Source organism: Camelina sativa, chromosome 11, assembly GCF_000633955.1.
Source record: "Camelina sativa cultivar DH55 chromosome 11, Cs, whole genome shotgun sequence".
NCBI classification, from domain to species: domain Eukaryota; kingdom Viridiplantae; phylum Streptophyta; class Magnoliopsida; order Brassicales; family Brassicaceae; genus Camelina; species Camelina sativa.
Window position 1 is genome coordinate 14,423,145 of NC_025695.1, and position 16,043 is coordinate 14,439,187.

At 36.2% G+C, this 16,043-nt stretch overlaps 5 protein-coding genes and 1 non-coding gene across 7 annotated transcripts in view; 2 read left to right on the forward strand and 4 right to left on the reverse strand.

Annotated features, from left to right (window-relative positions):
- LOC104723324 (casein kinase II subunit beta-2-like) overlaps positions 1–427 on the reverse strand; it is a gene marked incomplete in the record, with an annotated part of 3,299 nt that extends 2,872 nt beyond the window's left edge. Inside the window, 1 exon segment of the mRNA XM_019232637.1 lies at positions 116–427. Coding sequence (XP_019088182.1) covers positions 116–147 — 32 coding nt within the window.
- Positions 603–5,286, reverse strand: LOC104723327 (decapping nuclease DXO homolog, chloroplastic). Its single transcript, XM_010441675.2, has 13 exons — positions 4,774–5,286; positions 4,178–4,422; positions 3,478–3,543; positions 3,237–3,315; positions 3,061–3,140; positions 2,939–2,962; positions 2,734–2,858; positions 2,324–2,540; positions 2,156–2,209; positions 2,026–2,072; positions 1,832–1,916; positions 1,674–1,737; positions 603–902 (listed from the first exon to the last, which is right to left on the reverse strand). The coding sequence occupies exons 1-13, from the start codon at positions 5,186–5,188 to the stop codon at positions 760–762; spliced, it is 1,644 nt and encodes a 547-aa protein (XP_010439977.1). The 5' UTR covers positions 5,189–5,286; the 3' UTR covers positions 603–759.
- Positions 5,396–7,706, reverse strand: LOC104723326 (pentatricopeptide repeat-containing protein At4g17616-like). The gene has a single exon (XM_010441673.1). The coding sequence runs from the start codon at positions 7,522–7,524 to the stop codon at positions 5,497–5,499; it is 2,028 nt and encodes a 675-aa protein (XP_010439975.1). The 5' UTR covers positions 7,525–7,706; the 3' UTR covers positions 5,396–5,496.
- On the reverse strand, positions 7,846–11,152 carry LOC104723329 (calcineurin B-like protein 1). Its single transcript, XM_010441676.2, has 9 exons — positions 10,938–11,152; positions 10,321–10,530; positions 9,950–10,032; positions 9,564–9,623; positions 9,326–9,434; positions 9,173–9,225; positions 8,555–8,635; positions 8,347–8,459; positions 7,846–8,253 (listed from the first exon to the last, which is right to left on the reverse strand). The coding sequence occupies exons 2-9, from the start codon at positions 10,397–10,399 to the stop codon at positions 8,190–8,192; spliced, it is 642 nt and encodes a 213-aa protein (XP_010439978.1). The 5' UTR covers positions 10,400–10,530; positions 10,938–11,152; the 3' UTR covers positions 7,846–8,189.
- On the forward strand, positions 14,029–14,100 carry TRNAW-CCA. The gene has a single exon. It is a non-coding gene; the product is annotated as a tRNA-Trp (tRNA).
- The window catches only part of LOC104723330, an 11,612-nt gene continuing 9,851 nt past the window's right edge, over positions 14,283–16,043 (forward strand). Inside the window, exons 1-5 of one of the 2 annotated variants that reach the window (XM_019232721.1) lie at positions 14,283–14,580; positions 14,696–14,789; positions 14,873–14,982; positions 15,085–15,560; positions 15,647–15,857. In XM_019232721.1, the coding sequence (XP_019088266.1) occupies positions 14,425–14,580; positions 14,696–14,789; positions 14,873–14,982; positions 15,085–15,560; positions 15,647–15,857 (1,047 nt within the window). In that variant the 5' untranslated portion in view covers positions 14,283–14,424. The remainder of the gene's footprint in view (positions 14,581–14,695; positions 14,790–14,872; positions 14,983–15,084; positions 15,561–15,646; positions 15,858–16,043) is intronic. The other variant, XM_010441678.2, reaches the window with a different exon arrangement.

A 16,043-nucleotide genomic window follows, 5' to 3' on the forward strand; every position in this document is an offset into this window, starting at 1 on the left:
AATCAAGAGGGAGGAGGCTGTTACCTTGCCTTTTCCATTGACGGGCTGAGGCATCGAATGCGAGGGACGATTATCGTGAGACTCGTTTGTACGTTTCCGATCGACCACCTCCGACTTCGATCCAACCATACCCCTCTCTCTATACATGATCTAAATCTCTTCAAAAAATTTCGGAATCTCCCCTCACCGGAGATCCACGCCGGTGAAACCAAAACACGAAAAAACAAAAAGGTGTACCTGGAGAGAGAGATGATGATGATGAGCTCTAGGGTTTTCAAATGGAGCTTCTCATCTCGCGTATATTTATCTGACAACTAGTCTCTTGTTGGTACATAGACAGTTTTTTTTTTTTTTGTTCTTGCTCGTAGATTTTTTTTTTTTGAAGATAAGAAAAGCATAAAAGAACAGGGAAGGGCAAAACGGGAACGGGATGAAACAAATTAGCTTCTCCGGTGATTCGTCAACCAACAAAATAGAGAGAGAGAGAGGGACACGTGACGCTCACGTGGTTCGACTATATAAGGTTTTGGACTGAGTTAAACTGGCCCGGCCCAGGTTGTTGGATTCGCTTTTGGTTTTCACATAGATAGAACAGCGCCAAAAGTAAAAAGTAAAAATATTGGAAGCGCAAATGTTTTCAATGTTTTGGTTTTTTGGTTAATGAAATGTTACAAAAGAAGATCCAAAATCATAACCTTTTATTTAAAATTTGACTTTGGACCCTAAGTACTAAAAAGACTCCATTGAAGAAGCACAAAGTTACTGAGGTGGTTCTGGACCCTCTGGTGATGCAGGATGTTGTAGAAGGTGAACATGGTTAGTGATGGCGTCAGGGCAAGACTGAGCTTGAAGAAGCTCTAGCCTCATGAAAGGATGCTGGAACTGAAGTATGTAATCTTCGTCTGCAAAAAAACACATTGTTAGAAAATAAAAAGACCATCTCCCATGTTCTATGTAGAGACGCAACAAAAAATAAACTTACTCTCTTTAACAGTGCCGTATAGCCAGCAAAGAACTTCATCAGCAAAAGCCAAGCACACTCCTCCCTATTTCCCAAAACTCATTGTGTTCAATCTTACCGAAACTTTTAATTATACACAATTACCATTCATGTCTGTAATGAGAACTGATAACACTTACCTGCCAAAAGTTTTTCAATCTGGCTCTGTGCGCAATATCCTTTGTTCTTAGTCTCTCTGTGCGTACTAGTCTTCCTCCATCATCCCTACACCAATTTAAAACGGAAATGGAAACGTTTACTTGAATTTTATTGCTTGATTATGAAAGGTTTAAACCTTTTGAGCTTATCCTTAGAATGGTTGGCAAATTCATACCTATACCCAACGAGAATGTATGGAACTCCTGCTACGAATGATTGTATCTGCAGTATATTAAACCATTTAACACTGGACAAGAATGGAGAAACAAAGATTTTACATGCAACCCGTGACACATCATACTTACCCAGAATTTAAGCAGTTTCTCTCTTTCATATCTGTCTACGGTACGATCATCCAACTGCAGAGCAAATAGTAGGGACATTACTGACTAATGTGTAAATGTGTGATATGAAAAAGAGAAGCTGGAATATCAAACGAGCTTTTAGNATTGTTAGAAAATAAAAAGACCATCTCCCATGTTCTATGTAGAGACGCAACAAAAAATAAACTTACTCTCTTTAACAGTGCCGTATAGCCAGCAAAGAACTTCATCAGCAAAAGCCAAGCACACTCCTCCCTATTTCCCAAAACTCATTGTGTTCAATCTTACCGAAACTTTTAATTATACACAATTACCATTCATGTCTGTAATGAGAACTGATAACACTTACCTGCCAAAAGTTTTTCAATCTGGCTCTGTGCGCAATATCCTTTGTTCTTAGTCTCTCTGTGCGTACTAGTCTTCCTCCATCATCCCTACACCAATTTAAAACGGAAATGGAAACGTTTACTTGAATTTTATTGCTTGATTATGAAAGGTTTAAACCTTTTGAGCTTATCCTTAGAATGGTTGGCAAATTCATACCTATACCCAACGAGAATGTATGGAACTCCTGCTACGAATGATTGTATCTGCAGTATATTAAACCATTTAACACTGGACAAGAATGGAGAAACAAAGATTTTACATGCAACCCGTGACACATCATACTTACCCAGAATTTAAGCAGTTTCTCTCTTTCATATCTGTCTACGGTACGATCATCCAACTGCAGAGCAAATAGTAGGGACATTACTGACTAATGTGTAAATGTGTGATATGAAAAAGAGAAGCTGGAATATCAAACGAGCTTTTAGGAAAACTATAGCAGGAAGAGGCATACCTCACGAGATGTTTTCAACTCTATGTAAATCCTTCTTCCCTCGTCAGTTTCATCACAGCAGTCCATTTCAGCACCCATCAGAACCCGGTGAGCTCCAAGTTTAGTCTTCACAACAGAACAAAATTCAACATTTGCATCCACATGATGGACTTCTTCTCCATAAGCTCTTCCAGGATCTTCAGTCGCAAGGCTTTCGAAACAATAACCCCAATAACATCTGATGGACAACAAGTTGTAATAGCAATCAATATATATATAAATATATAAACTCTAAATGACCCATTTTTAAAAAAAACATTGCTACCTTTTTTCTAACTTTTTTCTGTTCTACACAAACATTCTTTCGCACAATTTATAATAAAACTAGTAGAATCACTCTCTTTCTCCTATACATTTAAAATGAACATTACCTACGGCGATCTAAGTCACTCTGCGGTCTTTCAGGCAGTTTATGCACATCTAGATATATGGTACCATTTCTCTTATGCACGCCCATTTCCCACGGTTCATGCCGATTATAAGCAGCCCCCAATATCTTAAAGAATAAATCAAAGTGCACCGAGTGAATCATTTGGAATCATAAAGGTCAAATAATTGTTGGACGATCTCACTTACCTTGTTTAGATTATTACGAAATGTCTGTCCAAAAAAGCAAAAATAAAAGACACTGTTAAGATAACCTCTTCAAAGTAATGAATTGACAGTGAAATGAACTGATTTACACCAGCACTTCATACCACAAAATGAATGTTCTCCAGCGAAATGTTCTTTGCTCTTATACTGCCAAGAAGGTCACCAAAGCCCTCAGAGCCCAGGTCTGCCTCAAAAGAAGAATTAATCAGCTGAATATATCACACTTCTTCATTTTACACATGCTAATAGTTCACATACAAAACACTGGGGCCACTCCTACCTTTTTTCTCGATAAAAGTATCATAACCTTGATTTAAATCCGCTCCAATCTCTTCAGCAACATGACGTTTGAAAAGCCTCTGGGAGTTAAGAACAAAGTGGATACATATAAGCTCTAGGATATTTGGTATATTTACATGTCTGCATATATATGCCTAAATAAATATCTATATATATATATATATCTACTCAAAGAAAGAAAAGAGAAAATCTAAAGGAACAATAATACCAAAAGCTCTCACCAATCCTCGCTCATCATAGAATACTTCTCCACCTTCTACTCGACTGTAGCTAGTAAGCTCACATGGCTGTTAATTACAAGCATTTTGAAACGTGTTACCATATCCATAAATATAGACATAGATTAAACAGGTAACGTCAAACTCTGCCTAAAATAAGTAGGAAGTTAAAACAATGTTCCTTGATAACTAATTACCTCCTGAAAGTTGGTTTGTTTTCTAGCCAAGGTTTCTTTGCTCTTGGAAAGCTTAAGCTCAGAAACAAAACGTTCATCACGCTGATAATTCTGGTATCTCCCGCCAAAACCACCACGATTACCACGTCCAGGGTAAGGTCCAGGCCGAGGAAGAAGCCCAGGTCCTCCTCTCCCATTTGGCCAACGACCACGCCCCACCCCTCCTCTCGCACCATGGTTATCATTGCTCCATCCCGCAGGCAAAACTATCATATTTCATATCAGCAAAAACTTAGTAGCCATAGAAAACCCAAAAGCCAAAAAAACAATTCAGTCTCGAAAGTCAGAACTATTTACACGAGACAATAGTGAGACAAAAAAAAGGTTCCAACATTATAGTGATCATGAAAAACCACATCAATCACAATCAAGAGAGAACAAAAGCTTCAGGAAAACGATCNGTGTAACGTCAAACTCTGCCTAAAATAAGTAGGAAGTTAAAACAATGTTCCTTGATAACTAATTACCTCCTGAAAGTTGGTTTGTTTTCTAGCCAAGGTTTCTTTGCTCTTGGAAAGCTTAAGCTCAGAAACAAAACGTTCATCACGCTGATAATTCTGGTATCTCCCGCCAAAACCACCACGATTACCACGTCCAGGGTAAGGTCCAGGCCGAGGAAGAAGCCCAGGTCCTCCTCTCCCATTTGGCCAACGACCACGCCCCACCCCTCCTCTCGCACCATGGTTATCATTGCTCCATCCCGCAGGCAAAACTATCATATTTCATATCAGCAAAAACTTAGTAGCCATAGAAAACCCAAAAGCCAAAAAAACAATTCAGTCTCCGAAGTCAGAACTATTTACACGAGACAATAGTGAGACAAAAAAAAGGTTCCAACATTATAGTGATCATGAAAAACCACATCAATCACAATCAAGAGAGAACAAAAGCTTCAGGAAAACGATCTTATATATGCAGAGCAAGAACACAGTTACATAGAGAGTTTTCAAAAATGCAGCATCATGCTAATTTTTACTAGGATCTTGTTTCCAACATATGAGTTCTTAAAAGACTACATATTTGTTTCGTAGAAGTATGAAATCACAAACAAAGACGAACTTACCAGGGATTGAGTAAGTGCTAATTGCAGGTGTCTTAGTATACTCTTCATTATCAGACCCAAAAAGATCCTTCTCATCATCTTCTTCTTCCTCTTCTTCATAAGGGTAAATCCCACCACTTTCTCCATTATCATTGCTCCTATAACTCTCTACTCTATCATCTCCATGCTCCTCTTTCCCGCCGCTACTTCCACTTCCGCTATCGCTTGCGCTACCAGAATCCGCACCACCACCATCCCCATCTCCATCTCCATCTCCTCCAGCCGCAGAAGACGAAGATGAAGAAGACGAGGATGAAGACGAAGACGAAGAAGCATTACCAGAAGAGGACGATTTCGAACGCGAAGATGGTGAGTCGTTGTCTGAATCTTCGCCGAACAAATCATCCATGGGGTTCTTCTTCGGCGGTGAATCCATCACCAAATTTTAGGTATTTTTTTCCTCCTTCCGTTGCAGAGAGCTTCCGCTTCCGATCGAATTATACGGAAATAGGAATAACTACCAAACCCCAAATGGCTCGGATCCGATAGTTTAATGTCCGACCCGAGCGAGTTTACGTGTTCACCCAGCGGCTTTCGATATAAATCAGGCCCATTTAGCTTTTTATCTATGTAAGGCCCAAGATTTATATGAATTAAATTTCACATTGAGACAAAAAAAAATTAGTTTAAGTTATACACTACAGTCTACACTCTACAGAGAGGATAATAATTAAAATCATACAATCATACTATACCAACAAGTTTCCTGAAGGCTTTGACATGCTCAAGTCTCTGGGCTTGAGCTTCTGTTACAGCGTCTGCTGCTTTCAAAGTTCTGTATAGATTCTTGTGAAGCTTAAGATACTCATTCTTATACATGGTTAGATCGTTATACATGTTGTTCTCCTTCATATAACTGATAACCTCCATTACTCTCTCAAAATACCCTCCTCTGAGAAAGTTCACTACAAGCTTCTCTAACAGATCTTGTGTTACCGTTAGGTTACTGCTCGCAATGTTCCTTTTAATATCTCCCCAGACGATTGTGATCTCCCGGTACATGCCTAGAGATGAGTACATGTCGATCAAGATCCAAAAACTTTGGATAGTTGGTGGGATTTTCATCTTGGGGATTTTCCTGTAGGTTATTAAGGCATCTCCTTGCATTTTAGCTTTGCAGAAGTAGTAGAGGGACGAGTTTAGCTCGTATAGCATACTTGGAACTTTCACTTGTTTTCCTGCATTGATTTCCTGAACCAAGAGGTCCGTGAGCTCTGTGGTTTTACTGTCTTTCTCTTCTGCTTCTGGTAAAACCACAATCTCATTTGTTGGATCTGTAATTAGACCGGCTTTGGTCATTTGTTTCAGAAGAACGTCTGCATTTCTCAACATCTTGCTCTTGTAATAACCAGACAAGACTTTTCTATACGTGGCCAAATCCATGGTATGACCAGCAGAAACCATGTCGTCAAGAATATCATGAGCAGCTTCTAACCAACCAATCGCAACACAAGCATCAACGACATCAGCACATAAACTGGATCCACCTAGCTTAAACAAAAGCTTTGATAGCTCAGGGAGATTATCATGCCTCTTGTACCCATATACTAACTTAGCAAGAGTCTTGCTTGTGATAACAAGCTTGGAATTGGCATAACTAACAAATGTTGCTTCAGTGTCCACTCTTAGAGATGAATCTCTCTGCAAAATCTTGGGTGAAATTTGGATCTTTAACCCGGATCGAATATGGTGAGACCCAACAGACAAAACCCGAGGCTTTTCAGAATCAAATCCAAGATCATAAACTGAAACCAAGTCCTTACTCTTGCATATATCTAAGACAAGCCGACCCGCAGAACCGATATCATCAAATTTGAGCTCAAGGCTTAACAAATTATCAAAAACATGCTGATAGTGACAAAGAACCTGAGGCGGTAACTGAACCATATGCTCCTTGAACTTCTTCAACTCATCCCGCATACCATTCATTTCATAAATACAAGACATGATCACAATCGAGTACGCATCCGCAATGACATCGACTTTAGCCATCAGCTCAATAAGTTCTTGGCCTTTGAGAGATAAACCAAATCTCACACAAGAACCAAGTACAAGATTAAACAAGACCGTATCAGGCTTCACAACATTTCCGGGACTGTTATTTCGTTTCGACACATTTAACCCCACAAAACGATCACAAACTTGAACCAAATAATTCGAAGCTAAGCAAGTCCCAACCTCTGTTTTCACCATATGCATCACAACAAGCCTCAACACATCTAAGGTTAGAACATAACCCTTCTCCAGCATTATTCTAAGAATACTACAAGCAGATTCAACCATCTGAGCTCTCGCTAGAGACAACGACAACTTAGTTAAAACATCTCCACTTAACATACCTGGATTTTGCTTCAAAGCCAAACGAGTCAGATCACTAGCTTTACAAAGCCAACCAGAATCAGACGAGTAAGACAACACAGTAACAAACCTATTCATGATTACATTATCGGGAAACCCATAAAGCCGTTTGAAATCTTTAAACACGTCCCAAGCATCATTTACACGGTGATCCTTAAGAGCTATTTCGAGCTTCTTCTTGAGTATCACTTGAGAAGAAACTTCCCAGCTTAATCTACCAGGTTCAACAACACTAGTGCAGAACAGAGCCGAATTTGAGGTGCGGCTACACAAGACCCGTGAAATTAGGGTTTCTACGTCGCTTACATCGAGACGACGCAACGATTCTAGAACTAAGTTCCGTTTCCTAAACATCAGTCTATACAATTTAGTAACAAAAACACAAGAAGAGATGGAGAGAAGCTGAATCCAAATCGAAATGTAACAATGAAGAGAACATAATAGCTACATACGAATTCTCCAGTTTGAGAACGAATCGAGAAAGATCCCTAAATTGCTGTAAACTCGAAGTCGAGGGAGACGAAGAAGAGGAAGCAAGACGAGAGTGGCAAGACCGTAAATTTTGTACTTTAATCTTTTGCGGTAAAGGGCCCAACACAATTTTTATATTCACAATTTTATACTACGAAGATTCGATTCGAACAATCAGACCCCAAAAAGCACTAATGTAACAAATCTCTTTAATCTTTTACTTTACAAAAATCAATAGAGTAAGAAACAACAAATGTATGAATGTGTTATGTACAGACTCATTAACAATTTCCTAACTATGTATATGAAGTAAAAAGGAATGGTAATTAACGCTCATTTTCTTTTCTTTAAAAGCAAAAAACTAAGGATTTCAAAACTGTATCTGAGAAGAATAAAAAAGGAACCCAGAATGATAAAATTCCAGGTAAAAGAAACAATTTCAAGAAAAATATGCTCTACTACTACTACTGTCTACAAACACATGTTGTTGATGACACACCCATCAGGCTTTCCAACTTGTACGCTTCGGTTTAAACCAGATTGATCCTTCAAGTGGCAATCTCATCGACTTCTGAATTGAAGACAAAACTCGGAAACGTTGTCGTTATATCCCTGCACACAGTTTTATGTAATACACGTTAAGAATTTGACATTTCTCGTTTGTTATACTGTCAGTTAATTTGTTTGTCTTTTTGGTTCCCATACCTGAGATATGGAAGAGTCATGATCTTAAGCAATGATGGGTTTTTAATTACGAAATCACTCCACTCTACTTTATCAATCTTTCCATCTTGGTTTACGTCTGCATCTTCAAATGTCTGTTCATATGAATGAGAAGGAAAGAAAGAAACCACATTTAGAACATAACCTCTACATGTTTTAATTCTAGAAATAAACGATGACAACAACAAACCTTATCGAGTATAATCTCTATGGTTTCATCAGCCAATTTCATTTCGGATTCGCAGAGAAGGGCGATCAACATTTGCTTGACCTGCAAAAGAACATCACATTCAATAACTTGACTTCTTGCAAAGTTATTAAGTAAAAGATTGCATAATCAAAGAACATGGCAAACATTCAATAACTTGACTTCTTGCAAAGTTATTAAGTAAAAGATTGCATAATCAAAGAACATGGCAAACATTCAATAACTTGACTTCTTGCAAAGTTATTAAGTAAAAGATTGCATAATCAAAGAACATGGCAAACATTCAATAACTTGACTTCTTGCAAAGTTATTAAGTAAAAGATTGCATAATCAAAGAACATGGCAAACATTCAATAACTTGACTTCTTGCAAAGTTATTAAGTAAAAGATTGCATAATCAAAGAACATGGCAAACATTCAATAACTTGACTTCTTGCAAAGTTATTAAGTAAAAGATTGCATAATCAAAGAACATGGCAAACATTCAATAACTTGACTTCTTGCAAAGTTATTAAGTAAAAGATTGCATAATCAAAGAACATGGCAAAAGATCTTTCATGACTAGTATTTCAAAGCTTGCAAGTTATTATTATTTATTACCTCTTGGCGTTCAATGTAACCTGTGCAGTCCATGTCGTAAAGCCTAAACGTAACTGAGAAGACATCATAGACCAGAATCAGTTAAAAAACTCTTCACAAGAAGCTTCTAGAAACAATAGATATGAAAAACTCTCTCTCATGTCAACAACTTACAATCTATTTTGTCCTCTAGAGAAGCATTGGGGTGGAAAACATTGAGTGATCTTACAAAGTCCCCAAAATCGATGACTCCTTTTCGTTTAACATCAAACATATCAAATATCTGCAAGGAAGCCATAATTGTTTAGTTTAGTGGACATGATCTCATTATCTATTAACCAAGAAGGTCTTGGTTCAAATCACTCTTCAAGAAGACCAAGTTTGTAAAAGTATAAGGAACTCAGATTTTTACCCTATTAGCAAATATGTTCTCCCTCTTCCGGCTCTTGAACAAGGCAAGTTGAAACTCCTCCTGCATACACATGAAGCTAGAATTTAAAAACCAAGAGAGATAAAGTGGGCCATGAAAGCTTCAAAATTTCAAAATCAAAGCAATCAATAAAATACTTAATTCAAGTCAAACATTAAGGGCTACGATACATTGAATTGATGCAATATGGAACAGACAGATCAGCATGGAAGAATAAAGAATAATAATAGCTGAAATAAAGTCAACAAAGTTGAAAAATACTGTAGATGAATAGCGTAAAGAACAAAAAGATACTACGATGGTCGATGGGGTCATGAAGGATCCAGATTTTGGGTCAAAAGAAACAAACTTTAACAAAGTCTTTGTACCTTGTTTATCAAACCATCATCAACAACGGAACTGCTTATGCTCTTGAACAGCTCAAACAATGCTTCAACCTCACTCACACTAACTGGAAAATAGCAAAAGACACTGCTAAATCAAAAACAAAGAACCAGGAACAAACAAAATAAATAAATCCACTTTTTTCAGATAGGTAAAGACCTCAGAACAGAAAGCTAATAAACTGTAAACCCATATGTGTAAGTGAATAAAGAAAGATGGATGGATCATAATGATGGATCTCGTATCAGAAAACAAATGAAAACATGCAAAAGGAATGATCTTCTGAGATCTTGCAAATCGAAGTGAACCCTAAAAGGAGGTTTAAACTTATTGAACATGAGTGTAATTAACTTACAAGCTGTCTCAGAGGCAAGCTTAACAGGGTCTTCGTGTCCTCGGAATTCTTTTGCTGCCTTGGAATGGAAGCAGCCCATTTACAGATGAAATAAGACTATGGGGTAAAAACACCGATCCACAGATTAATACGATCGAAGACGGATTGAATCCAACAGCTAATTCAGCTTTTTCTTCTGAGATGCTATATAGCTTTGATTTGCTACTGTTACTGCATATCATCACAAGCATCTATTTAGAATCTACACATATTCCATTGAAACAGAACATGAAAGATTCTGATATTAAAATTAAAAAAGAGGGAGAGACGAACAATGCCTTGTGAGTTGTGATGTGTAAAATTGAAAACAGTAACCAAGAAAAAATCTCAACAACTTGCTTAAATTTTCTGGGTAAAGAAAACATACAAGAATTTTAGTGTAAACCCTAGAAAAGTTGTATCAATATGAAAGAAAATACAAAGTTCTTAGGATCCATAACATAGAAATACATAATAATTGGAAAAATTAAAAATCGAAACAAGAAGATCAATGTAGGAACATCGAGAATTCCGAATCCAGGAATCAAATTAAACCACAAAATTCGTATGAAACAAAAATAAGAAGAAGAAACACTCACCACCCAAGAGAACGGCTCGCCGGCGAGATCCAGAGAGAGAGGAACGAGAAACAGCAGAAGAAAGAGAGAAAGAGAGAGATTTGTGTGTATGATGGGATTGGTGAACGGTGAAGGCAAAATGGATGATCGGACGGTTGAGATCAATTACACTAGATGCTTGCTGCTGTGGGCTTTTTTTTATTTTTTTCCCTTTTTTTTTCCTTTGGTTAAAAGAAATTGCCAAATTGGAGAATTTAGTAGTAGCTTATATGAAGGGATTATCGCACGTGTGAGTCTCGTAAACGCGTGCCAGACGAGTCAGTTTTGGAAGTTAATAAAAAATCGTTATTTATTATCAGATCTCTTTTGTCGTCATGTACTGTTTCAGTTAAGACCGAACCGAAGTTACCTGATTCTCCCATACATTTGATTGCTGTTACGTATGATATCTCTTCTGTTATTTTTTTTTTCTTTTTTTTCTCTGTTACAACTTTGTTTTGTCACGTAAGCATACACGATAATACTTACTATATATGTTCTGGAAATTATTACTGGTTTGAATGAGAAAAATAGATTAGAAATTTATGGTTTTGTTGGATAATAAATTCAAAAGTTCCGTTTTGTTTTCAAATTACCTTGGGGAAAAATCAAAGATGCGTCCATTTTAATAGTCAAAATGGCACCTCACTAGGAATATTCTGAATATTCGAGATTGGGGACCGTGACTCATTACCTTTTTTCTTTTTATATTCTTTATTTATTTTATTATTATTTGGCATCGATATTATTTAAACTTTTAGGTACGTATTAAACTTAATATTTTAAGTGGTTTGTATAAATTTTACAAATTCTATATTATTTAATCACAGATTTTTAAAAGTTTATGAATTTATTGAACTGATAATTTAAAATATATTTTAAAATTTATTGAACTGATGATTTAAAAATTTACTTTAAAATCCATTATTATTTAAACAATTTGTAAATTTGGATTTTAATGATTTTTAGATACTCTTAAAGATTTAAAAGGATTGATTTAACAAAAAATACATAAATCCAATTGTTATGGTTTTAGATGAAATTTTAAAAAATATTACAATAAATCATATCAATTTTCCTAAAATCATTAAAATCATTTAAAATTTTAGAAAGAAAATTCAAATTACTTGGAATATTCTAGAGGATTTGTTTAGCTGTTATATCTCAATGGTCCATAATTTGACTATGGACGCAAATGGAAAACGCCCATCGTGAATTCGGGAAACGTTTTTCTTCGACTGATCGTAATGTGCTGTGTTTTCTCGAGACGTGCATGTTGGTGGTTAACCATCTTCTTTCATTTTGGTTATTCTTAAAAAAAAAAAAACACATAGCTCCAAGGCTACAACTACCAGGCGACATATCATTGGTGTCAGTAAACTAGTTGATGTCAAAGAAAAGAAACCAATAAACTAGTAAATGTCAAAATTTTAGTAAATGTGCTAAAATAGATATTTTACTTTTCTTAACAAAGGGAACAAGAGCATAAACGTTACAAATAAAATATATGCGTATAACGGTTGTATTGTATTTGATTCTATACTTTGTTAACTAATATTTTCCTTGTTGAGCTGGTTTAGTTTTCTACACTAAAAGCGGTTACAAAATTTGATTTATTTCAAATTTAGTTGTATAATTAATTTAATAGTTTAACGAAAATCGTTTTTTCTTATATCATTTTGAGTTTTTTTAAGACAACTAAACAAAAGAAGAAATGTTTTAATCCATGATATATGATAAAGTATAAACATATATAATTTACATGGCACCATTTTATAGTCACAACATTCATGTGAAGCATTAAAAAACCTAAATGGCTCTAACTGCCATTATCTGTCGAATACTCGAATGCTTAGATAGTTATAACATTTTCTAATTAACTAAACTAGATGTTGAAGCCAACTAGCCAAGTCTCGATAATATTTCGAATCAAGTTAATTATAAAGTATTGTGTGTTTATGATTTAAATATGTCATGGACCAGTCGGTGTGGAATCAGTATATTTGGTCTGCAATGTGGCAGGCAAAGGTTGACATATTTAGGACCTTAATTACGACCAAACCACGTGATTATCTTTCAAGCAATAATATTAAATTGTTTTCTTGATTATGATTAGTAAGTTTGATTCTCCGACCGTTACTCAATCTAACCCCACTTTTTCAAGGGTGCTTAAAATTTAATAAATAAAAAATCGGTTATCTTGTAAACTGTAAGTTGTATGTAACTAAAGTAAAGAGGAGTAATAGCTTTAGTCCTTTCCATATGATAGTTAAAAACCCCCTTGTAAACTGTAAGTTGTATGTAACTAAAGTAAAGAGGTCATAGCTTTATTCCTTTACATATGATAGTTGAAAACCCCTAATTCAAACATATGTTCACGTCATTATTCGTCTAGTGCATTTATGAATACTATCGATGTTTTCAATTATACACAAGTTATAATAGTGTCATTTATTATATTCAGCCTGACTATATAAGAAACATAGAGGAAAAGCGAAAATCAGGAAGCTACTAGATTTATGTAGAAAAAGGCGAAAACATAAACTATTAGAAAGTGCTCAATACGTAAAACGTTTTGATTTTCTAAAATGAAGCGGTTTACCTAAACTGTTCAATACATCAACAACAACATAGTTTAGCTTAGTTTTTGAGGTGGGGACAGTCACGGAGCTAGAAAATAAGCACATCAGAGACAAAAAAAAATTATTGGGGTTAATTATGTTATTTAAAATTTTCTTTAGGATCAATTTTGTTATTTTATAGGGGTCAATTTAATATTTTCCTTAAAACCTCAGCTAATTAAAAAAATTCACCAGAATCAATAGACCCACATAGGGTGGGCATGATTTGTATTTTGTTCTTTTAGATTTCACCAAACCGGCAAATTACTTTGTTTTTTAGCATTTTAAAAACCCAATCAATTACTTTGATGCGGGTTTGACCTGGATTGTTTTGTCATGGTCAGTTGGTGACGGCACCGGGCGTGTTGATAACGCGTTTCTCAATTAGTATTGTTATTTTTATATACGCATTAAAAGAATATATAAATATACAACGCAACATAAAAACATCCGGATCCGTGGCGCAATGGTAGCGCGTCTGACTCCAGATCAGAAGGTTGCGTGTTCGATTCACGTCGGGTTCAAACCCCCGAACTAAAACCGGATTTTTTTTTTTATATTTTGAAGTTGCGGCCCAACAAGAAGCAAAGCACTCGAATCAATTCAAAGCCCATATCAATAATACTGTTATGCAATATATGAAAACTATACGGATATCTTTGCAAATTCTAATTTTTTCCCCTAATTAGACGACTAGGGTTTTAATCAGTCCTTAGCGAAAATTATTTGAAAGTAAGGGAGCCAAAAGGGTTTAAACATAGGGATCCTTCGAAACAAAGGCTCTGTACCAATTTCGAAGTCGTCTACGTTTCCTTATCTAATTCCATTTTTTCCGAAGTTTAAGCATTATGGGTTCCTCTGTGATAACTTCACTGTCCTTGAGCTTCAAACAAGTTCCACCAGCAGCAGTTCCTGCGTTTCTTGACTGTGTTCTAAGCTCAACAGGCGAATCTCCCTCGACCCTTTTCGAATCACTTATCAATGAGTTGCCTTTTCGTTTAGAGGTACTTGATTGATTGGTTTTATTGTTTCAGTGTCACTAAAGTGATTTGCTTTTGGTTGTTCAGTTCAAGATTTGAAAACGCTTCTTCCATGTTTTTTTTTTTAATTTATAAATAGGATACGGTTAATGGGGAGAAGAGGTTTGATTCTGATGATTGCAACCACATTGCTTCATTGGTGGCTGGGCTTTGTCATCTACTTAAGAATTTTGGTGAGTCACCTAATTTTGAATCTTCGGATTGGTGTGTTAGAGTTAGAGGAATTTGAGTGATTGAGGGTCTTTTGAGGTTGAAGCAGGTTTTGGTGCTGCGGATAATCATAATGCGTTGCAGTTGTTTGTGTGGAGAGTGTTTATTCCACTCATGAAGATGGTTCGTGCATATGATTTGGATATGCTTAATGAGGTAATTTTTGTTTTTTTTTTGGTGTCATAATCATTTTGGAATTGAGATTAACTTGAGCTTATTGATCATTTTGTCACTTTTTTTTCTTTATTATTGTACCAGATTGTACAATCGTTCTTTGATGTAGTGATTGAGACTAGTGTATTGGATATATTGGGAGTGAGCTTGGTGCCTTTTTTAATGAGATCAGCTGGTGTTTCGATGGGAATGCTTCAACACGAAGAATCAGATTTCATCAAGTGGGGCGAGCTGTTGCTTTGTGATTCTTTGAATACAGTAAATATGGATGAAAACTACATTGCAAATTTGTCTGGATCATTTCCGATTCCACTGTCTTGCCATCTTCTGAATTTGATACTGAATGCTGCTTTTCAAAGTCACCAAGCAGCTCCAGAGGTTGAAAGTTTTGCAGCCGGTATGCTATGGGATTTGTGTAATACGACTGAGCGTCTTTTGTCACAAAGTGTAGAACATCGTTCGTGTGCTGTTAGTTTCCTCCTCCCTGCTGTTTTCAAGGCATTCTCTTCTCAGTCCTCTTTGAAGATCTCACGCCAAGGAAATATGTACATACTTTCAAGGTGAGGCTAAGAACCAAAAAATGATGTGCTTTTAGGATAGTCTTTCTTTTATCCTTTTTAATGATTTTTAGAGCTGTAAACTCCAGGAATGGATTTAAAAAAAGAATTTGGGAATGCTGCAAGAAGCTGTTCTCGGTTGGGCCAATGGAGAGAAGGGATGCTTACAGTGTCCTCTCTTTGTGTCTTTCTACTGGCTCTTGGACAGATGAAACTGAAAGTTTCGTTTCAGAAAAAGACCCTGTTGAATTTGACTTTAGATCCGAACAAGAGTTTTGGGATGAAATCAAGAAAGGCTTGGTACGGAAACATACCCATTATTTTTACAGATTCTCCAATTTTTACTATAGGATCATCTATGAGTACAACACATTTCCTTTCAGGTTGTTGATGAGAGCTTAGTAAGGAAGCAGTCATTGCATATACTAAAATCGGTTTTATCTATAAGTGAAGTGAGTAAGACCGGTTCTGAGAAGAAGCCTGAAG

Excerpts from the sequence above, each read along its gene's own strand:
- LOC104723327 (XM_010441675.2), bottom strand. The coding sequence starts at position 5,188 with ATGGATTCACCGCCGAAGAAGAACCCCATGGATGATTTGTTCGGCGAA. Across the intron at positions 3,316-3,477 it reads TCTATGATGAGCGAGGATTG|AGGCTTTTCAAACGTCATGT; the intron begins GTGAGAGCTTTT and ends CTTAACTCCCAG. Across the intron at positions 3,141-3,236 it reads TACTTTTATCGAGAAAAAAG|ACCTGGGCTCTGAGGGCTTT; the intron begins GTAGGAGTGGCC and ends CTTTTGAGGCAG.
- LOC104723326 (XM_010441673.1), bottom strand. The coding sequence starts at position 7,524 with ATGTTTAGGAAACGGAACTTAGTTCTAGAATCGTTGCGTCGTCTCGAT.
- LOC104723329 (XM_010441676.2), bottom strand. The coding sequence starts at position 10,399 with ATGGGCTGCTTCCATTCCAAGGCAGCAAAAGAATTCCGAGGACACGAA. Across the intron at positions 8,636-9,172 it reads GTTACATTGAACGCCAAGAG|GTCAAGCAAATGTTGATCGC; the intron begins GTAATAAATAAT and ends GTTCTTTTGCAG. Across the intron at positions 8,254-8,346 it reads ATGACTCTTCCATATCTCAG|GGATATAACGACAACGTTTC; the intron begins GTATGGGAACCA and ends AACTGTGTGCAG.